The 22,500-nt window shown below is 46.4% G+C and overlaps 1 protein-coding gene across 8 annotated transcripts in view; it reads right to left on the reverse strand.

The window, feature by feature from the left end:
* Positions 1–22,500, reverse strand: part of septin4b (septin 4b) — a 54,250-nt gene that overhangs the window by 23,089 nt on the left and 8,661 nt on the right. The window contains exon 1 of one of the 8 annotated variants that reach the window (XM_047806149.1): positions 7,876–7,925. The exons of the other annotated variants lie outside the window; for them this stretch is intronic. Within the exon in view, the coding sequence (XP_047662105.1) occupies positions 7,876–7,878 (3 nt within the window). The 5' untranslated portion in view covers positions 7,879–7,925. Of the gene's footprint in view, positions 1–7,875; positions 7,926–22,500 lie in introns of those variants that run through there. 8 annotated transcript variants of the gene reach the window in all.

Consider the following 22,500-nt stretch of genomic DNA (forward strand, 5'->3'; position numbering starts at 1 on the left):
ACACACACACAGACAGACACACACACACACAGACACACACACACACAGACACACACACACACACACAGACACACACACACACACAGACACACACACACACAGACACACACACAGACACACACACACAGACACACACACAGACACACACACAGACACACACAGACACAGACACAGAGACACACACACACAGACACACACACACAGACACACACACACAGACACACACACACAGACACACACACACAGACACACACACAGACACACACACAGACACACACACACACAGCACTAGAGTGTGTTACATGTTACATGATGTAGCAGTGGAACAGTTTCCCTCGGTGTTCATACATACATCACCTCAGTGAACCTAATGACTCTTTTCCTCCTTTTTTCCTTCACACTAGTCATTTTTCTGCAGATTACAATGTGTACAATAGAAATAAGCGGCCATACATCATGCAGTTTGGCAGAAATGCTCTGCAAATAAACACGAGGTCCTTTTAACGACGGATTCGGCGGAAAACACCGGTGTGCATTCGACGTCTGAAAGCATTGTTGTCCCACTTCCCACATATTTGCTACTTGGTTATCATCGACAGCCTCACTAGGAGCCTCAGACTGAGAACAAACACTTCCTCTGCTTCCTGTCCCCATTCACTTAAAGTTCCTACTAATTGTGCCGGTTTAATGTTCCTGTTGAAAGTAGCTCAGGAGCTTTTGGACTTCCCTTGGATTCCGAGATGGTATGAGGTCTGCTGATGAAGCACTTCTCCGTGTGGAGTCTCGGAGTGATGTGTGGTTACCTCAGGCCTGTGCTGCAGGCTGTACGCTTTACTAAACAGTCTTCCTTTCCATTCTTACTGCACAATAACTAACTGCTGATCACTCAATGTGTCACTCTGGTGAGATTTGTAGTGTAAACCTGTAATAATCAAGATAGAGCTCATGCATGTGCTTGATTTTCTGGGAAAGAGTCATCCATCCATTTTCTGAACCCGTGTCCTACACTGTATCACTGTTCTATACCAGGGGATATGGGGGGGGGGACAGCGCAGGGACTCGAGGGCACAGCACAGGCACTGGGGGGCACAGTGCAGGGACTGGGGGGGCACGGCGCAGGGACTCGGGGGCACGGCGCAGGGACAGGGACTCAGGGGGCACGGCACAGGGACTCGAGGGCACGGCACAGGGACTGGGGGGGCACGGCACAGGGACTGGGGGGGCACGGCACAGGGACGGGGGGGGCACGGCACAGGGACTGGGGGGACACGGCGCAGGGACTCGAGGGCACGGCACAGGGACTCGAGGGCACGGCACAGGGTCTGGGGGGCACGGCGCAGGGACTCGAGGGCACGGCACAGGGACTGGGGGGCCACGCCACAGGGACTGGGGGGGCACGGCACAGGGACTGGGGGGGCACGGCACAGGGACTGGGGGGACACGGCACAGGGACTGGGGGGACACGGCGCAGGGACTCGAGGGCACGGCGCAGGGACTCGAGGGCACGGCGCAGGGTCTGGGGGGCACGGCGCAGGGACTCGAGGGCACGGCGCAGGGACTCGATGGCACGGCACAGGGACTCGAGGGCACGGCACAGGGACTCGGGGGGCACGGCACAGGGACTCGGGGGGCACGGCACAGGGACTCGGGGGGCACGGCACAGGGACTGGGGGGGCACGGCACAGGGACTCGGGGGGCACGGCACAGGGACTCGGGGGGCACGGCACAGGGACTCGGGGGGCACGGCACAGGGACTCGGGGGGCACGGCACAGGGACTCGGGGGGCACGGCACAGGGACTCGGGGGGCACGGCACAGGGACTCGGGGGGCACGGCACAGGGACTCGGGGGGCACGGCACAGGGACTCAGGGGGCACGGCACAGGGACTCAGGGGGCACGGCGCAGGGACTCGAGGGCACGGCGCAAGGACTCGAGGGCACGGCGCAGGGACAGGGACTGGGGGGGCACGGCACAGGGACTGGGGGGGCACGGCACAGGGACTGGGGGCCACGGCGCAGGGACTCGATGGCACAGCACAGGGACTCGAGGGCACGGCACAGGGACTGGGGGGCATGGCACAGGGACTCAGGGGGCACAGCGCAGGGACTCAGGGGGCACGGCACAGGGACTCAGGGGGCACGGCACAGGGACTCAAGGGCACGGCACAGGGACTGGGGGGCACGACACAGGGACTCGAGGGCATGGCACAGGGACTCAGGGGGCACGGCACAGGGACCGAACCTGAACAGGATGCTTGTCCATCACAAGGCACAATTTAGAGATGTCAGTCAGCTCACAACACATGAGTTTGGAGTTTTTTGTCTCACCACTCACCTTTAATACTGAGTAATAAGACCCTAAACTTTTAATCTACTACCAGCTTACTGAAAATAACAAATATATAAACAAATATTTAAGGAATTCTTAAATTGATATTTAAAAGTTAAACGAAACTCAGAACTCCTACTTTTATTATCTAAGTAGATGACTAAAAAAAACTGCTCCTTTAATACCCCGGAGGAAGAAATGCAAATATATTATGAGAAAAACTAAAATAAGACTCATTATAAAAGTGATTAGTGGGACAAAAATAAATAAATAAATAAATAAATAAATAAATAAATCATGGGCTGATAAAAAGCCTCCAGATCCCAGCACCCGAGTGCAATAACGTCCTCTGAAACTTATGTGTGGTGAAAAGATATTAATTCTCTTATTTTATGCTATTTTGGTCGTATCCAAGTTTGAAGGCATTGCTAAAGCAAACACGGCCTTATGGAGACTTGGACGGCTACCAAACGCACGGCTAGCCGAGCTACACACAAAAGAATGTTGTGATATAAGTAATTGCACCCAGTAGTATGCCCTTAAATGTGTGGCATTCAAATAAAATGACAGGATGGAGGGGAATCTGTAATAAGCCGTTTAGAAGAATGAACAGGAACCGAGCCATTCACACGGCTGAACTCTCACTTTCATCGTCTGTAGGGTTCCAAAGGAAACCAGGGATTATTCTGTCTATTGCTTTTCAATGGGCCTAAAGTTACAGTAAAGGTGGAATTTCTGTTCATGCAGGAACAATGAACAGTGGAGCTTTAGGGAGCAAAATAATGACTGCAGGCTCTACTGAAGAAAACAATAGAATTAGACATAACAACTGTGGCATGCTCGACAGAGCGATCTGATTTTGGCCTTTGAACGCATGTCTCCATGTCCCTGCATGACGGCAGAAGCATTCTAGGTTGCCAGAAACACCAAAGTTCCTTAAAAAGCAAGTCAGATCAATATGGCTTGTGATATCAGCATGAGGACGGATTTTAGTTCTTTAATTTAATGTTAATAAATTTAATTAATTAATTTAAAGAAATTTCTACTGTAAAAATATCAAAACAACTTGAATATTGATCTTTATAACAATGTTGTTCTATTTTCAGGTTTTATATTTTCCTCACAATGCCAATCTGTACCCAAAGTGACCAGTGTTAGGGGTTAGGGGTTAGGGTAATGCACTTATCTGACCTTCTCGGGTCACGGGGTGCCTGTGCCTATCTCAGGGCATCATCGGGCATCGAGGCAGGATACACACTGGACGGAGTGCCAACCCATCACAGGGTACACACACACACACTCTCATTCACTCACACACTCACACACTATGGACAATTTTCCAGAGATGCCAATCAACCTACCATGCATGTCTTTGGACCGGGGGAGGAAACCGGAGTACCCGGAGGAAACCCCCGAGGCACAGGGAGAACATGCAAACTCCACACACACGAGGTGGAGGCGGGAATCGAAACCCCGACCCTGTAGGTGTGAGGCGAACGTGCTAACCACTAAGCCACCGTGCCAAAATGTTAGACAAAAGTTAGAGTAAGATCCATCTACAGCTCCCACACAAAAACATCTGTGAATTCATTCATACACGGAAATGAAACCGTCATCGAGTTTCTATATGGAAATGATATCAGGTCTAAAAAGGTGTAAACATACAGACGTACGGTCCGTACGCAGAAATCGGAGTCTGACTGTCTTCATATTCGTAAACGTTCTTCACTTCTCTATGAAACTTGTCAGTCACTTATTTGTTTGTAACTGTAACACAACATCTACTCAAAAACAGATAGAAGTGAATGACATTATAAATGACCGCTAAGCTTCACTCCTTTTCCTTATTCAAGTCGACTGTGTTTTTCAAAGCGGTCGTTCGCCGGGAACAGGACCCGGCCGCTCGGCCGCTCGAACCTACGCCGCGTTCTGTTCGCTATAATCAGTGCCTCCTAAAACAAACCTTTTACAGTAATGCAGACATGAAATGCTGACAGGAAACAGAACTGATCAATAACTACTGCGAGATGTAATGATTAGTGTAGAAGCCTTTAGCTCCTGTTATGGATGATGGGCTTCACTGCTTACTATACTGCTGTTTGGCTCTGTGTGTGTGTGTGTGTGTGTGTGTGTGTGTGTGTGTGTGTGTGTGTGTGTATAACCACATGCAGAATAAGTACATACACTTGCAGTCATTCCCTTGTAATTCAGTCTACAACTGACAACTTCGTGTGGTGTTCCATCTTTTATGATGTTTTAAACAAACTATTTATTAAAGTCAGTAATAGCTAGCATCTTTTTTAGATTTCGCTAATGTAAGGCTTGTGTAAAGGCAGACAAACTGGAAGAAAAAAAGGTTTTTAAAGTGTTGTTTAGTTTGTTGACGCTAAGCTACATTAGCTGCTGATGACGTGACAAGCATTCATTCATTCATTCATTCATTCATTCATCTTCTACCTCTTTATCCGAACTTCTCTGGTCACGGGGAGCCTGTGCCTATCTCAGGCGTCATCGGGCATCGAGGCAGGATACACCCTGGACGGAGTGCCGACCCATCACAGGGCACACACACACTCTCATTCACTCACACACACACACACACACTACGGACAATTTTCCAGAGATGCCAATCAACCTACCATGCATGTCTTTGGACCTTTGGATTTTGTTGTATTTTTATGAGAAAGTAAAAAAAAAATAAAAATAAAGAATGTAGTACAGTAAGTGAGTTACTATTGATTTTAAGTTAAGTGATTCATGGACGTTATCACATTCGGCGCATCTCAGATATACACTGTTGTAGTCTTGATGCTGTTATTAGACATGCGATGAAACCTTCACACCACCCTGTTGTTCATTATTGTCCTACAAGAGCTTATTCATGTGCGTTATTAGCGTGTGTATTATTCCTTATGTACTATTCAAATACTAACACATTAGTAGTGAACAGATTGTGGTTTCAGTCACAGGAATAGTTTTGTTATTTCAAGTCTGTTATATTTACCTTCGGATCGGTTTCGCCTTCTGTCTAAAGGCTGGTGTTTTGGCCTTTACCTTTTTCTCCTCCACCCACAACCCACAAGTTTCACCAATATTCCAGAGCTGGGGCATGTAGGAACAAGTGTTGTAGTACACACACACACACATGCACACTACAGCATATATAAAACCCAGTAGGATGGTGGTGGGTGGCTGTAGTTCCCTAAACGCATCCGTGGGTGGAAACTGCACACATATTCAGATATAGATAAAGTGATGGAGCAAGGAGAGATCCCATAATCACAGTGAAGCTCCATCCACAACCACGTACACTTTCAAAAGACAGATAACGCATGGAACAAATGCTAAGATAAGACGACAAACACAATTACGCACACAAACCCCTATTTCCGCCGATCTCTCTCTGTCTCTCTCTCTCTCCGAGTGTCGTTCGCTCCGGAAACATTTCCAGACGTTCCGCATGTGGATGTGAGTGAAACTGTTTGCATTTCATTCGTAATTAAATTATTAACACATTACACAAGTTCCGACGATGCCGAAAAAAGTACACAAGGTATCGATCTGCGAGATGACGAGCACGACGGATCTGACGGCGAGATAAAGCTTTAATGTTGGAATCTTTTATATAAGCCTGAGAAGTGTGTACGGATCGCGAGACGAGAGAAGAACCGACTAAAGAACTAAATTGCTGCTGCATCACTCAGATATGATGAAATGTCTCATCACCATAAGAAACACCATAAACGACACTTCAGAAATTAAGAGATGTTTAGAGAAGGTCAGTTCACATGGATCTTTGTTTCGTTGTGAGAAACGTGAACTTGGGAATCGTCCTGAAATGCGTCAGAAGATGACAAACGCAGAGTTATCGCAAATCCCGACGACGACAGCGATGGAACAGACTTCGCTTCAGACCTTGAGAAACATTAATTCTTTACAGGTAGCATCTTGTTTTATCTCCGGGTTTAAAGCCTCGGTGTGGGTCGGATTACATTCCTGAAGTTTTCTTATGAATCGCAAATGAAACAAAACTTCGGTTAGACGCTTTACAACTGTACAGTATCTCTTATCTGGCAAAGCATCTGAAATATAATAGTTTATCGTCATTAGCATCAGATTGGCACATGGGGTGTTAGATATACAGTAGGCATTGGGATGCAGAGGGGTTTCAGACTACAGGTCATCTCCTGTCTACGGGTCTAAAGAAATGGACCCGACCCGAAGTGACCCGAATAACTTTTTACCCGAATCCGACGTGCATAATTTTTTTTTTTTAAAGAAAGACCCGACCCGAGACAAACCCGGAAAAATCAGACTCGAGTCCGACCCGACGGCTATTTTTTTTTTACCCCGACTGGACCCGAATGTTGTGTAACTCTACACTAAAGTAACCGCTACAGCGTGGATTGAAAATTGATTGACAGGTCTGTTTCAATGAAAATTTGCTTACCACCAGCCACACGTCGCCAGCCACATGTCGCAAGCGGTCTTGGCAAACAGAGGAGTGGTTGGAAAAGGACTCGAGTCGAGGCACACACACGAGATACAGTAGTTCGGGTCTTCTCGGGTCCGTTCGGTAAAAACACATTCGTTTTAAATTACCCGAGACCCGACGCCGCTATTATTATACCGACCCGTGCCCGAGGCACACGTGAAACTTTTAGACCCGAACCCGCTCGGGTCTCGGGTCGGACCTCGGGGTTTTCGGGTCTAAGCGGACCCGTGAAGACCTCTAGTGTGTACTAACATAACTCTGTGCTATTCTGAGATGCGTTTCTTCTCACCACGGTCGTACAGAGTGGTTATTTGTGCAACTGTAGTCTCTCGAGTTTCCCCTCATGAACAAAGTCTTTCCAGAGAAGAAATTCCGTGTCTTTAAAATCGGGGTAGAGAAAAACGAACTAGTTCAATTTAGCTAATTTAGCATGTTCTACTTCCCCGTAATCCCATAACATAGTTAGCTAGCTAACGTTGCTACGAAGCGACACGTCAGTTAGAAGCCATAAGAACCTTTCTGCATTTAGTGAAGCATATTCGTACACGGTTGATTTTAAGTATAGATAATAAATGGGAGGAGTTATATGTGGTTACATTATTTAAAAAAAATAAACATTTATTGAAATCCTTTTCTTTAGGGATGTATTTTGAGATGTATATTAATTATGTTCTGTTTGTTTTTTTTCTCCTGCTGCACGAAGCCGGTAATGTAATACATATAGACACGCACACAGTCAGGCACATCTGTCTAACATCTGCAGTTTCACACAAACCCACACACACCTGCAGGACCAATAAAACCTGTGTTGAGCCAAAGAATAATAGTCGTCTCTCCTTTACGTTACCACCTGTGACATGAGACACACTATTATCTACTAGCGAAGGCTGATTTAAAAAAAAAAAAAAAACGTACATCGCGCTCACCAAAGCTACGTGTTAACCAACGTGACCATCTGATTCTAGCGGTAACAAACAGACGCATCTAATTCTGCATTAACAACCCAAAGCCGGATCGAACGGTATTACAGACGGATGCCTTTAGCCACTTACCATGCTGCAGACTGCTGATGCTCACACATTCACACACACACTCGACCGGCGGCGGGCAAAATGACCTCAGAGGAGAGAAAGAGACTCACACACACACACACACACACACACACACACACACACACACACACACATACACAGGATTTGTAATGTGGGACCAGAACACTTACTGCTGTAAAGATCTAAAAAATGTAGAGGTAAAAAAAAAAAAGCAATACAGAAAGAGGTAGAGAGAGAAAGAGAGAGAGGGAGAAATAGAGAGAGAGAGAAAGAATGGCAGAATGCTTATGGTCTCAGGGCAGGAAGGGAGCAAACTTGCCCCACTGCAAGTATAATTGTCTTCAGGAAATACCAGCTTTAGGATAAGGAAGGTGGAGATGAGGCTGTCTAGGAGGAGACCAAACCCCATCAAGCCTCAATGAGGAAGATGATTCCTGATAACGAGCCAGTTTGATAACGAGGAGATTCGGATACATCTTCATGCTCAAGTTAAAAAAAAAAAAGATAACCGAGTTCTCCAGTTCACAAAAAACGCTTCAAAAGCTCGATTACAAAACTGAATTAATCTATTACCGTATTATCTGGACTAGAAGCCGCAACTTTTTTCCCCAAGCTTTGAACCTTGTGGCTTAAACAATGACGCGGCTAATATATGGATTTTAAATTTTTTTTTTCTTCCAAAAATTCTGTGACGTACTCAGTTTTTTGGCGGCATGAAGCTTTCGTTAGACCGATGAAAGTGTCGAACGGGTTAAAGGTGCGGTCTCCGATGTTTGAGAAACGCTTCAGAAAACTGAGTCGGGACGACAAACTAAAAATCAAAACAAACGTGTAGCCAATGAGCAGAAAGGGGCGGGGCTTGTCGAAATGGGCGGAGAGAGTGTTCAGTGCGCGCGTGTGTGACGTTAGCAGAAAGCGGTTTTAACATCGACATGGAGGATAAAAACAAAGAACAAAGCGAAGAAACGCTGTTACTACACAAAACGCGGTTGTAGCTGCCTCTCTACATCACTACGATAGAAAAGAGGTGTTATTTGTGTAGTAACAGCGTTTAGCTCAGGAGTTATTGACTCGGGAAACTCCAACCTGTGAATATGTGGCCAACTTCCTGCTCCTTCAGTTCTCTCCAGCGCTGGAAAGCTGATCCTATATTAACACGTCCTACTTCTTGTCCTTATAGGAGGAAGATGGTGACCGATGACTTTCTTGGTAGGCTACTGTTTACTGCTGATTTTTTATTGTTTGGTACAAGCTGTGTTTCGTTAAAGCCCGTGTAAAGTTAATTAGTTTCAGTGTACCTGTAGGCACCTACGGCTTACAGACATGTGCGGCTTATTTACGTTCAAAATAATCAATTCTTTAAAATTCATTGGCTGAGGCTTACTGTATAGTCAGTTGTTTTGTGATTGTTGCGTCCAAAATTGCTGGATGTATTATTTTTTCTTTCTTTCGTTATTTACGCTACGACAGAACGGATGCGAGTCGGTGAATCCTCGGGTACGGGAGCGTACCGGAGATCTGTGCTCGATCGCTCCGTCGCCAATATAACAGATCGTAAGTATTACAAATCTGCGGAGTCTAATTGCTTTAACAACGTACAATACAGATCATTTCGGGAAAGCTAAACTAACTAACGTTCAGAAGTCACGATCATACATCAGTTCTGCCAGTGAATATTTCTGTTGCGTATTCCTTCATAAGTGACTACAAAATGGACGCTACTCACGTATTAAGCTCATAAGCTTCGTTGGCTTGGGATGCGGTTTGTTTAAGTGAGACGAGTCAGTGTTGAGTCAGTGTTTTGACACACCCAGTCAGGCATGCTAGCATTTATTCAACAAGGAAATGCATTAATCACGCGTACGGCTTCCCTCCGGGTTAGCGCTGGAGTAGAGCTCAATTCACCAGCTCAGGATCATGATCCTTAATCATCATGAGCTTCTGAGAAGAAGAAAAATAAATCACAGTCTGGACTCTGAAGACTTCTAAGGCACATGATCAATTAATGCTTCAGACTTTCAGGCCTGCGATCCTGCTTAGCACATCAATACCGGGGAGGTGGAGAGATTACAGCGACGTCAACATCACTAACGTGCGTTAGAATAGCTGCCGATTTGGCCGGGAAACGTGACCACTACAGGGACATTACATATATTATCAGGGTCAGATATTAGCTTAATATACAGTAGTCAGGGTTGACCTTCTCTTACTGAATGACATTTCAACAGATCTGGATTCATACTGTTCAGTAATTAGTACGCTAAAGGTCATGTGTGAGACTGTTAGCGCGCTAGTTAGCGAGACTGTTAGCGCGCTTTGTCTACTTTACAAAATAAAACACGACGATCGCTACGTTCACAACTACACAGCGACGACAAGACTGAGACGACTTTGTCTTCATGCAAATATAAAGCGACTCGGTGTCTACAGACGGGAGTGGAGACAGTAGATCTGTTCTCTACGGCATGCTATCCGTTTTTTTTTCTCTCCTTTAAAAGAGACGAGCCTCAGAATGTTTGAGACACTGTGGAGAAAACTGAAATTCCCCGGAGGAAACCCCTCGAATCAGAACGTGCGGATGCAGAGGCGAGCTAATGCTAATCCACACTTTGTCATCTGAGTGCGAATGCGGTTTTAAAGAAATTAGATCTTTTTTTTACGTCACATAAATAATCGCACGTATTATTCTGATGTTTGGGTAAAAATGTCAAACTTAATTTATTAATAAATAGAAATTTGACACTTTATTATGTCGCTTTGTAGACGCCAACATTCTGTTTTAATATTTAAGCTTAGACAAAAATTTACCAAGAGTAACTCCTCCTAGGGCTTTCGAGCTACATGCACCAAATTAGGATATGTTGTAGACGCTGATCTGAAGTTTGTCGCTATGACTTTTCTAAGCGATCCGAGTACCGGTACTTTCAGTACCGGGTCTCAAAGTGGCCTTTTTCCCCATGGACCATTATAAACTTTGGAGGTTTATAACTCTGAAGCTTTCGAACTCTCTACACCAAACTCGGCCAGCTCCTTTAGGGTGAGACTCTGTACAAAGGTTTATATTGGTGTATCGACTGGACTTTAGGTTGTCCCACAGCCCCGCCCCCAAAATATGCAAAATCAAAACACTTTTTACAACATGGACATGTGACATATCAAAACACTCAGCCCAATGAGGGAAACTTCCTCAGGAGTATTCGGATGATGTCACATGCTCGTCTCCACTTGCCTCCAAATGTTTTGGCACCCTATCTTTCTGTCCACTCGCCTCCAAAAAGCAGCGGCCTTTGCGAATACTTGCATCGTCAAAGCCAACATCAACATCTAGTTTAATATTATAACAGATACAGACTACTAACGTAATATTTATTAATTTATGAAATGAATAACATTTAATCTAAAGCCTCTGCATGTAAACAGTGAACTGTATGATGTGTTCTCTGACATGAAGCTTCAGTCCTTCCTCCAGCAGAAACAATATGAAATCAGATGATCGGTCGGAGACGCGATGCGTTCGGTGAGGCGTCTCAGATATCCACTCATGATCTGAGCACCCAGGAGCATGTTGATACCACGCTGATGATCATGTAGACCTGCCTGTTCTAACAGCTCTGTCTTAAGCCTTGGAGAACCCTCACTTGATCCCAGCAGACAGATGAGACTAAGCGCTCTTTAAGCATCACACCCGCTCATCATTGTTAGTATGGAGAAGAAGCACAGACTGTCGAAGTCGGACGTTTCTTTGGAACAATTTTTCATGGTTTGGATTTTCCTTTTTGTGGCTAATTTTTTAGAAACTCCATCTAACCATCCTTATAAATCTTTATGAGAACGTCGTTACAGGACATCACTTTCAAGCACTAGAAGTTTGGTGGTGGAGTTTTTTGGTCCATGAGTAATAGAAATCATTCCATATCAATCCATTCAGCTCCAAACAATTAAGGAACACATTTTCCCCACAAATCGTACTTAATGCAGCTCGAGCTTGATCTTAAACATCTCTCATAATTCTCACAAAGTAAGACGAGTACGTAAAACTGTTCAAATAGAGACCATGGGGTCATGTTTCCAGATCTCAGTTATGGTTCCAGATGGAGTCGGCAGTCTTCGTAACAAACCCAAACAAACAATCTTGCTCTTGCTTGAATTCATCCTAATTTGGCACAAGATGAAGTTCCTCCAGTCTGCATTGGATTTATTTGGTGCATCCTTTTAGCTAAACGTGAGAAGCATAATTAGCGCCGTCTAGTATAGACGCCTAACGTGGGTGGCATGACGAGTCCGGTGAAGACCCACGTGAAGTACTTCTCCAGATCCTGGTGGTGGTTGACCTGGGCAGTGACTCACCAAACCCAGGTTTATTTTGAGAGGTGAAAGTCTTGAGATATCATTCGTCGTAAATGACGAGCAATCGACTGGTGTGGTTTTTTTCCCTTCCATAATGAAAATAGATCTTAAACAGGTTCTTTTTTTTTTTGAACCATGGAACCACGTGTTGTTATTCCAGATCGCTCATAAAATAAGTTCGGAGGTCGGGAGATCGTATTCAGCTCACATTCTCTAGTAAATCAAAATAATCTAATACGGCGATGAGGGGTTTCAAGCTCCTGGGGAGGAACGGAACACACAACCTTCCCAGGACTTGGAGATGGAGTGTTATGGTGGAATGTGCTTTAGTGTAGACGTATCTAGGAAGTGTGTGATCTCATGTAGAAAATACAAATGAGGAATTCTCAGGATGCAGCAATAATAGGAGCAATAACTGTATCTTATGAGCTCCTAGTTATGTGTACGGAATTACAATGAACATAACGCTATTAGTGAGGGCACGGATCCGATCTACTCGGGTCACGGGGACCCTGTGCCTATCTCAGGTGTCATCGGGCATCGAGGCAGGATACACCCTGGACGGAGTGCCAACCCATCACAGGGCACACACACACTCTCATTCACTCACACACACACACACTACGGACAATTTTCCAGAGATGCCAATCAACCTACCATGCATGTCTTTGGACCGGGGGAGGAAACCGGAGTACCCGGAGGAAACCCCCGAGGCCGGGGAGAACATGCAAACTCCACACACACAAGGCGGAGGCGGGAATCGAACCCCCGACCCTGGAGGTGTGAGGCGAACGTGCTAACCGCTAAGCCACCGTGCCCCCAAACCTTCATTTAGTTAATTATTAAAAAAACATATCGTAACTATAGGGTGTGACACAAAACAGGGTGTGACACAAAACAGGGTGTGACACAAACACCACAATAACCGTGAGCGATCGCGTAAGGTCTCGCTGAAGCCGCTCACTCTCTCGACCTGACCGTTCGCTCACAGCTCTGCTCAGTGGAGAAATCGTAGCGTCTCGACATTTCACACGGTCGAGTGTCTTCGCATCAATCCCACCTTCTCTTCATGTGTAAAATATCTTCCACCCCGTCAGCTCCGAGTCCCTTCACCGGAGATTCGCCAGCAGTCACATTCCATCAGAGATCAGCAGTAGACTGGATGGAGCACGCTTTCATCCCGAGCAACATCACATCACACACTGGCTTCAGATAAAGAGCTCAGCGACTCCGGCATTTCTATGGAAATTCTTCTAATCAGGAAGTTCATGCAGTCGAGATCTGATCCGATTAAAGAAGACGAACCTTTTAATGCATTAATATCCCATCGACTCAAACCGAACCCCAAACCTGCACTTTAATGAATCTTAAATAATTAATGTTGCATTTAATAAGAATAGGAATAAAACCCAACGGGGCTGTGAGCAGCACAAGCTGAAGGTTTTATTCATCTTATTCTACAGAATTGTGCCAGGTCCTGTAATCTCTAGCTACTAAACAATCACACGACAATTTTATGTCTTTATATTTACATATAAATGCTCTGAAACATCCACAGAACCCATCCGTTTTTGACGCCCGTGTTATAGCGCCTATAAACAGTCACACGTTTACTTTACTAGGAAAATTAGACCATATTAATATGAGCTCTTTAATATAAACATAAACTCAACAGAAATTGCTTTAACGTAACAGGACATTTTCCTCCACGTCCTTCGTCGTGACAACCGGCGTGAAAACACACCAGTTTACTGATGGGTCACATGGCTGAAGACAACGGAGCACAGCATCAGACTGACAGTCAGAACAAAAACACACCTCTGTGGGTGTGAGAGGGAGAGAGAGGGAGAGAGAGAGTGGAGAGAGAGAGAGTGGAGAGAGATGAGAGAGAGAGGGGGAGAGAGGAAGAGAGAGTGGAGAGATGAGAGAGGGAGAGAGAGAGAGAGAGAGAGAGAGAGAGAGAGTGGAGAGAGATGAGAGAGCAAGAGAGAGAGAGAGAGGGAGAGAGAGATGAGATCTAGAGCACTAGTGTTTGTTACACAAAGGTGGAAATTGTGCTAGGCGTGTCTGTGTGTCAACTGATCTAAGGGCAGAGCTGTTTGCCCGGAAGAAAGGACACACACACACACACACACACACACACACACACACACACACAGACACACACAGACACACACACACACACACACAGACACACACACACACAGACACACACACACACACACACACACACACACACAGACACCCCCCAATTTAGAAAAAACAGGGGCCTCGGGTCTCGCCTTTGATCTAACAATGAAAAGCACATGGCGGGTCTAGGGAATATAACACACAGTAGCACACACACACACACACACACACACCCCCACACACACTTTACCACTGAATTATGCATTAGTGTAACTAAATAGTGTCATGTCCAGGCCTTAAGTTTTACTTCCTGTCCTGAGAAGTGACAGGTTATGAGCACACATGAGATGAGCCTCTACTTCAGACAGAACTCTGGCTGGTGTAATAACTGCTTTACTGGTCAGTGTGTCGCTTTGCCTAAATGACAGGTTTGTACACATTCGTGCTGTAAATAATTGCACATGGTGACAAGGCTGTGGGTTTTATTTCACTGTCACTGACACACTGAGGGTTGGTGCACACTTACAGGAACAGGATGAAGAGCTCAGTTATAATGACACAATTTATAGTTTATATAAATACAATAAAGTAAAAATGATCCACTTTAACTTCAAAACTAGTTTATACACTCAGACATGGGAGGGATGTATTCATGTAACACACACACACACACACACACAGACACACACAGACACACACAGACACACACAGACACACACAGACACACACAGACACAGACACACGCACACACACACACAGGCATGCACACACAGACACAGACTCACACACACACAGACACACAGTCATTCACACACACACACAGGCATGCACACACACACACAGGCATGCACACACACACACAGGCATGCACACACACACAGACACACAGGCATGCACACACACACACAGGCATGCACACACACACACAGGCATTCACACACACACACAGGCATGCACACACACACACAGGCATGCACACACACACACAGGCATGCACACACACACACAGGCATGCACACACACAGACACAGATGCACACACACAGACACACACAGACACACACACACAGACACACACACACACAGGCATGCACACACACAGGCATGCACACACACACAGGCATGCACACACACACACACACACACACACACACAGACACACACACAGACACACACACACACAAACGCACACGCACACACGCGTGCACACAGATGCACACGCACACACGCGCGCACACAGACTCACACAGACTCACACGTGCGCACAGACTCACACAGACTCACACGCACGCACACAGACTCACGCACGCACACAGACTCACACGCACGCACACAGACTCACACAGACTCACACGCACGCACACAGACTCACACGCGCACGCACACAGACTCACACGCGCGCACACTCACACGCACACACACAGACTCACGCGCACACACACAGGCTCACGCGCACACACACAGACTCACGCGCACACACACAGACTCACGCGCGCACACACAGACTCACGCGCGCACACACAGACTCACGCGCGCACACACAGACTCACGCGCGCACACACAGACTCACACGCGCACACACAGACTCACACGCGCACACACAGACTCACACGCGCACACACAGACTCGCACGCACTCACACACGCACACAGACTCGCACGCGCACGCGCGCACACTCACACGCGCGCAAACTCACACGCACACACACAGACTCACGCGCGCACACACAGACTCACACGCGCACACACAGACTCACACGCGCGCACACAGACTCACACGCGCACACACAGACTCACACGCGCGCACACAGACTCACACGCGCGCACACAGACTCACACGCGCGCACACAGACTCACACGCGCGCACACAGACTCACACGCGCACACACACAGACTCACACGCGCACACACAGACTCACACGCGCACACACAGACTCACACGCGCACACACAGACTCACACGCGCACACACAGACTCACACGCGCACACACACAGACTCACACGCGCGCACACACAGACTCACACGCGCACACACAGACTCACACGCGCACACACAGACTCACACGCGCACACACAGACTCACACGCGCGCACAGACTCACACGCGCACAGACTCACACAGACTCACACGCGCACAGACTCACACAGACTCACACGCGCACACACACAGACTCACACGCGCACACACACACAGACTCACACGCGCACACACACAGACTCACACGCGCACACACACAGACTCACACGCGCGCACACACAGACTCACACGCGCGCACACACAGACTCACACGCGCACACACAGACTCACACGCGCACACACAGACTCACACGCGCACACACAGACTCACACGCGCACACACAGACTCACACGCGCACACACAGACTCACACGCGCACACACAGACTCACACGCGCACACACAGACTCACACGCGCGCACACAGACTCACACAGACTCACACGCGCGCACACAGACTCACGCACGCACACAGACTCACACGCACGCACACAGACTCACACGCGCGCACACAGACTCACGCACACAGACTCACGCACACACACAGACTCACACGCGCGCACACAGACTCACACGTGCGCACACAGACTCACACACGCACGCACACAGACTCACACGCGCACGCACACAGACTCACACGCGCACGCACACAGACTCACACGCGCACGCACACAGACTCACACGCGCACGCACACAGACTCACACGCGCACGCACACAGACTCACGCGCGCACACACACAGACTCACGCGCGCACACACAGACTCACGCGCGCACACACACAGACTCACGCGCGCACACACACAGACTCACATGCACACACACAGACTCACACGCGCACACACACAGACTCACACGCGCACACACACAGACTCACACGCGCACACACACAGACTCACACGCGCACACACACAGACTAACACGCGCACACACAGACACACACACACACAATTAGAAAACATGAACGTCATTTAACATCTCCTTCTGTCCTCTGGTTCCTGGTTAATAAAACGCAGGAGTCATTTCATCTGTATGACTGATTCCTTTCAACATTCACCACCACGACCATGACGTTTCTGACCCTGAAAAACCAACAGACTGGAGATTAGAGACTAATTCTCTGATGTGAGTGACGGCAGAACGGACGTGGTTACTGTTCACTTCAAGGAGCATGTGAAAGTTGGTGGTCTGAACCCCTCGCCTGAGACGTGAACATCGTGGTGTAGGAACCACAGAAACATGGAGGATTACATTTTAAGCCCATTCTGATCGTTTGTACGGCTCTCACACCGCGGCGTTTATCCGCATTCCGCACGATTCATTTTAATCTGGTTTAATAAACATCGAGTGACTTACACCGGCTCAGCGGGGTAGATGGTGATGGGGGGGAGGGAAGAGGAATCGAGGGGCAAAGCTACACTCAGAACTAATAATTACAACTCATCTAAATATTTATACCATAATCATCTGAAGCAGAAGCAGCAACACTTTCTGTTGCTCATCACATTCCTGGTTAGACGTAAACTATAATTATGTTCCTGCGACTAAATATATTGCGGTAAAACATCCAGTTAAACGTTTGTGTGGAGCTCACCGACCTGACACCGAGTGTCCGTGTCTGTTTATATCGGAGAACATTGGTGTGATTCGGCAGTACGGCCATCAAAGAGCACAGCCTGGACGATGGGAGCCCTGCTGGTTCACCATGAAGATCTCCCTGGGCCATGAGAACCAGGCTGGAAGATATTTATAGAGTGTGTTCTTATAATAAGGGCTCTTCTTTATGAGCTTACAGGCATTTCCGGGTCTCCAAAATCATAGCAGTGGAAGCAGTAGATCTCGGCTAATGTTACGAGAGAGGAAGCGGTGAAGGTCTGGGCTGCGTTCATGTTCATAGCTAAAGCTAATCGATTAGAGACCGACAGAACTAAACCGGACAGGTTCATGTCAAAGACTTTTCATTCGTTCATTTCCTACCGCTTATCCGAACTTCTCAGGCGTCATCGGGCATCGAGGCAGGATACACCCTGGACGGAGTGCCAACCCATCACAGGGCACACACACACACTCTCATTCACTCACACACACACACACTACGGACAATTTTCCAGAGATGCCAATCAACCTACCATGCATGTCTTTGCAACGGGGGAGGAAACCGGAGTACCCGGAGGAAACCCCCGAGGCACGGGGAGAACATGCAAACTCCACACACACAAGGCAGAGGTGGGAATCGAACCCCCGACCCTGGAGGTGTGAGGAGAACGTGCTACCCACTAAGTCACCATGTCCCCTGTCAAAAGACTTCATGTGTGAAATTAAATGTCAAATGACAAACGTTTACATTTTTGCATGTAGTGACGGTGTTGAGTGTCCCTGTGTGTCAGACCAGCAGACTAGCGTGTAGTCGGGTCTTTAACGATACTTATCTCCTGAGGAGATCATTAGTACTGCTCAATAACTATTTCTAATGAGAAGACTTCATGTCTTATGTCCAGGCCGTCCTTGTTCAGTGTCCAACAGCCTTCACAGTCAGCGACAAAAAATTGCAGTTCTTTATCCTGACTTGAGATCGGTGGCATGTCACATTGGCCTATTTGGTGGCATCGCGACCAAAGATGACGTTCCAGCAGTGTCAGATAACGTTGTGTGTGTGTGTGTGTGTGTGTGTGTGTGTGTGTGTGTGTGTGATCACTGCTTAAACCCTCATTTAATAGCCACTGATAATGAGAGCATTCTTATAAAGCATATTGTTATAAAGCATATTGTTATAAAGCATATTATGCAACCAATTGCATCATCCCGTAATCACCTTATTCCCGAAGGCTTAAATCTTTTAAAATGTCTTTACCAAAAAAGGAGAAGACTAATAACTTTGTAAATGACTAAAAACTCTTAACAGCCAAAGTTACACTAATGAGTCTTAGAAAAATTAAACAGATTTTATTTCCCTCTAAAAACATCCACTACAGATAAATAATATTCATCATTCATGTACTACATTAATATATAAAGGTTTCACTCAAACCGGAAGTGTCATATCGAGTAAACGAGTAACGCAGCCACCGAAGGCGAATCTCTTTAGTCTCTTTGGTCAGACTAATACGCCCGTCGTGTCCAATCACACGTCACACAACTAGTACATTATTCTCTATAAAGTAAGACACTGATCTATTTACACTATTAAAACATTAATAAAAGGTAAAAAAGGTATTTTAGTATCATGAAATATTTAAGGAACGAAACATGACGTGTTTATATTACACTAATAATGAGCATTTCGTTGTAGATGGCCCGAGATGAAAGTGATGGTTTTCCCATAACATGAGCTCAAAAAGGGAAAAATACAAATAAATGTAAATATAACTCGAAAATATTAAATACATCTCTTATATTCTATAAACCTGCTTTCAGACAATGTCCAATGTTTCTAAACTGAAATCCACAGCAATTTGCCAAATCTGACAAATGTAGGTTTTGTTCGAGAAATCCAGCGTGTGTTTTATACCAAAGCTAAAGCCAAAGCTACTAGGTAGTGAAACAAGCACCAAAACTCAAAAGATAGACAGACACGCAGACAGACACACAGACAGACAGACACACAGACAGACACACAGACAGACACACAGACAGACACACAGACAGACACACAAACAGACAGACACACAGACACAGACACAGACAGACAGACACACACAGACAGACAGACACAGACAGACAGACACACACAGACAGACAGACACACACAGACAGACAGACAGACACACACAGACAGACAGACAGACACACACAGACAGACAGACAGACACACACAGACAGACAGACAGACACACACAGACAGACAGACACACACAGACAGACAGACAGACAGACACACACAGACAGACAGACACACACAGACAGACAGACAGACAGACAGACAGACAGACAGACAGACAGACAGACAGACACACACACAGACACACACACAGACACACACACAGACACACACACAGACACACACACAGACACACACACAGACACACACACAGACAGACACAGAGACACACAGACAGAGACAGGCAGACAGACACACAGACACAGACAGACACACAGACACAGACGGACAGACACAGACGGACACAGACAGACACAGACGGACAGACACAGACGGACAGACACAGACGGACAGACAGAGACGGACAGACACAGACGGACAGACACAGACGGACAGACACAGACGGACAGACAGACAGACAGACAGCACAAACACAAACACCAGTGACTCTGGTCTTACCAGATGACTTCTAAACCTTAAATAACCTGTAAACCGTCTTTGTTGTCTTTGTAGCACACAAATAGAAAGCTAACTTCAGCACAACCGCCGATCAGCAGTTTAAACATAATTTTCACTTCTATTGTTTCACTTTTAGCAAAAAATATCTATAATGTATAAGTACGGGACAGACATGGTGTCATGCAGGGAGGCTGTGAGGGAGTGTTTCTCTTCTCCATTTGTATTTTTAACCAGAAGCGTTTTACCAGAAAGATCTGACTACAAGGTAGCAATCACTGGATGGAGCAGCAGGCACTTCACACTGAGACACACTGAGACACACTGAGAAATGCCAAGTACAACACGCCAAAGTGGGTGGAGTCCACAAGCCACCAGGCTCCTCCATGAAGGTGGGGATGGTGTAGAAAATAAATAAATAAATAAATAAATAAATAAATAAGAGTCTGACAGGTTCTAAAGCTCCCAGAACTTGTAGACTTGACATCGAATTAATATTTTATGGTTTTTGAGACACCTTTTAGCAATAAAATAACTTCTCACCTGATGTGGGAACCTGAAACTTTAGTGTTTGGTTCCACGATTCCCAAACAATGTGATGTTTGGACCCAAAAAATGTCTTTTACATAATGTTAGGGCTCTTAAAACTTTAGAACGGATAAAAATATAAACAACAACAACAACAACAACACAAGGCATCAGAATTCCAATGAACCAAAAAAAAAGTAAGTAAAGAATCAAAACGAGCTCAAGTGCTTGGACCCCTTATGAAGGTAAGAAGTGGCTTCTTGAGCTTAGACAGTTTACTTGTAGCACGAAGGGTTCGAATGAGTCTCGTAACTCATGAAGGAACCAGAAGAACCATGAATAAACTCATAAATAAAAACCCTGCACTTTGCTGATAGACTAATAAACTCTAACTATAGCCATAGCACAAGACCTCATGTTACAGGCATCGGGTCGGAGACGAGACGTAACGATCGGCCGACCACAAGCCACGGAGGAACGACCTGGACTTCAGACTGACAAGGATTTGTGAGCAAAATAAAGGAGATCATTTATATTTCTGGTTACTGTGGGTGCTAACTGCTAAAACTGCTAAAGCACTGATGTCTGTTTTTCTGTGGACATTTGGGACATAAAAATAAGTTGCTGTAAAATACGAGTATGTCGGTATAGTAATTATACGTCACTGTTTCAGCGCAGGGGGACACGATGGCTTTGATTAGCACGTTCACCTCACACCTCCAGGGTTGTGGGTTCGATTCCCGCCTCCGCCTCGTGTGTGTGGAGTTTGCATGTTCTCCCCGTGCCTCGGGGGTTTCCTCCGGGTACTCCGGTTTCCTCCCCCGGTCCAAAGACATGCATGGTAGGTTGATTGGCATCTCTGGGAAATTGTCCGTAGTGTGTGTGTGTGTGTGTGTGAATGAGAGTGTGTGTGTGCCCTGTGATGGGTTGGCACTCCGTCCAGGGTGTATCCTGCCTCGATGCCCGATGACGCCCGAGATAGGCACAGGCTCCCCGTGACCCGAGAAGTTCGGATAAGCGGTAGGAAATGAATGAATGACTGACTGTTTCAGCACATCACAGCATTTGCTCACATTTCCATATTAACTTCATAATTCCAAAGATAACGTGTTTTATTTAGCTTTAGGTTTTACAAAACGATCCACCTTAAGACATTTGTTTACACCAAATAAAAGCAGATACTGACAGGAAGAGTTTAGCCTCGCTAACGCTCACAACGTTCTGAGGAGAACGTGACCCTTCTGATACATTTCCCTGTGAGCTGTTTTCTGAACTGTAATGAATTCCAACCTACAGAGCAGCAGAAGAGCTGTAACGATGACATGTTAATACATTTC

This window comes from Tachysurus fulvidraco, chromosome 22 (genome assembly GCF_022655615.1).
Source record: "Tachysurus fulvidraco isolate hzauxx_2018 chromosome 22, HZAU_PFXX_2.0, whole genome shotgun sequence".
NCBI lineage: Eukaryota > Metazoa > Chordata > Actinopteri > Siluriformes > Bagridae > Tachysurus > Tachysurus fulvidraco.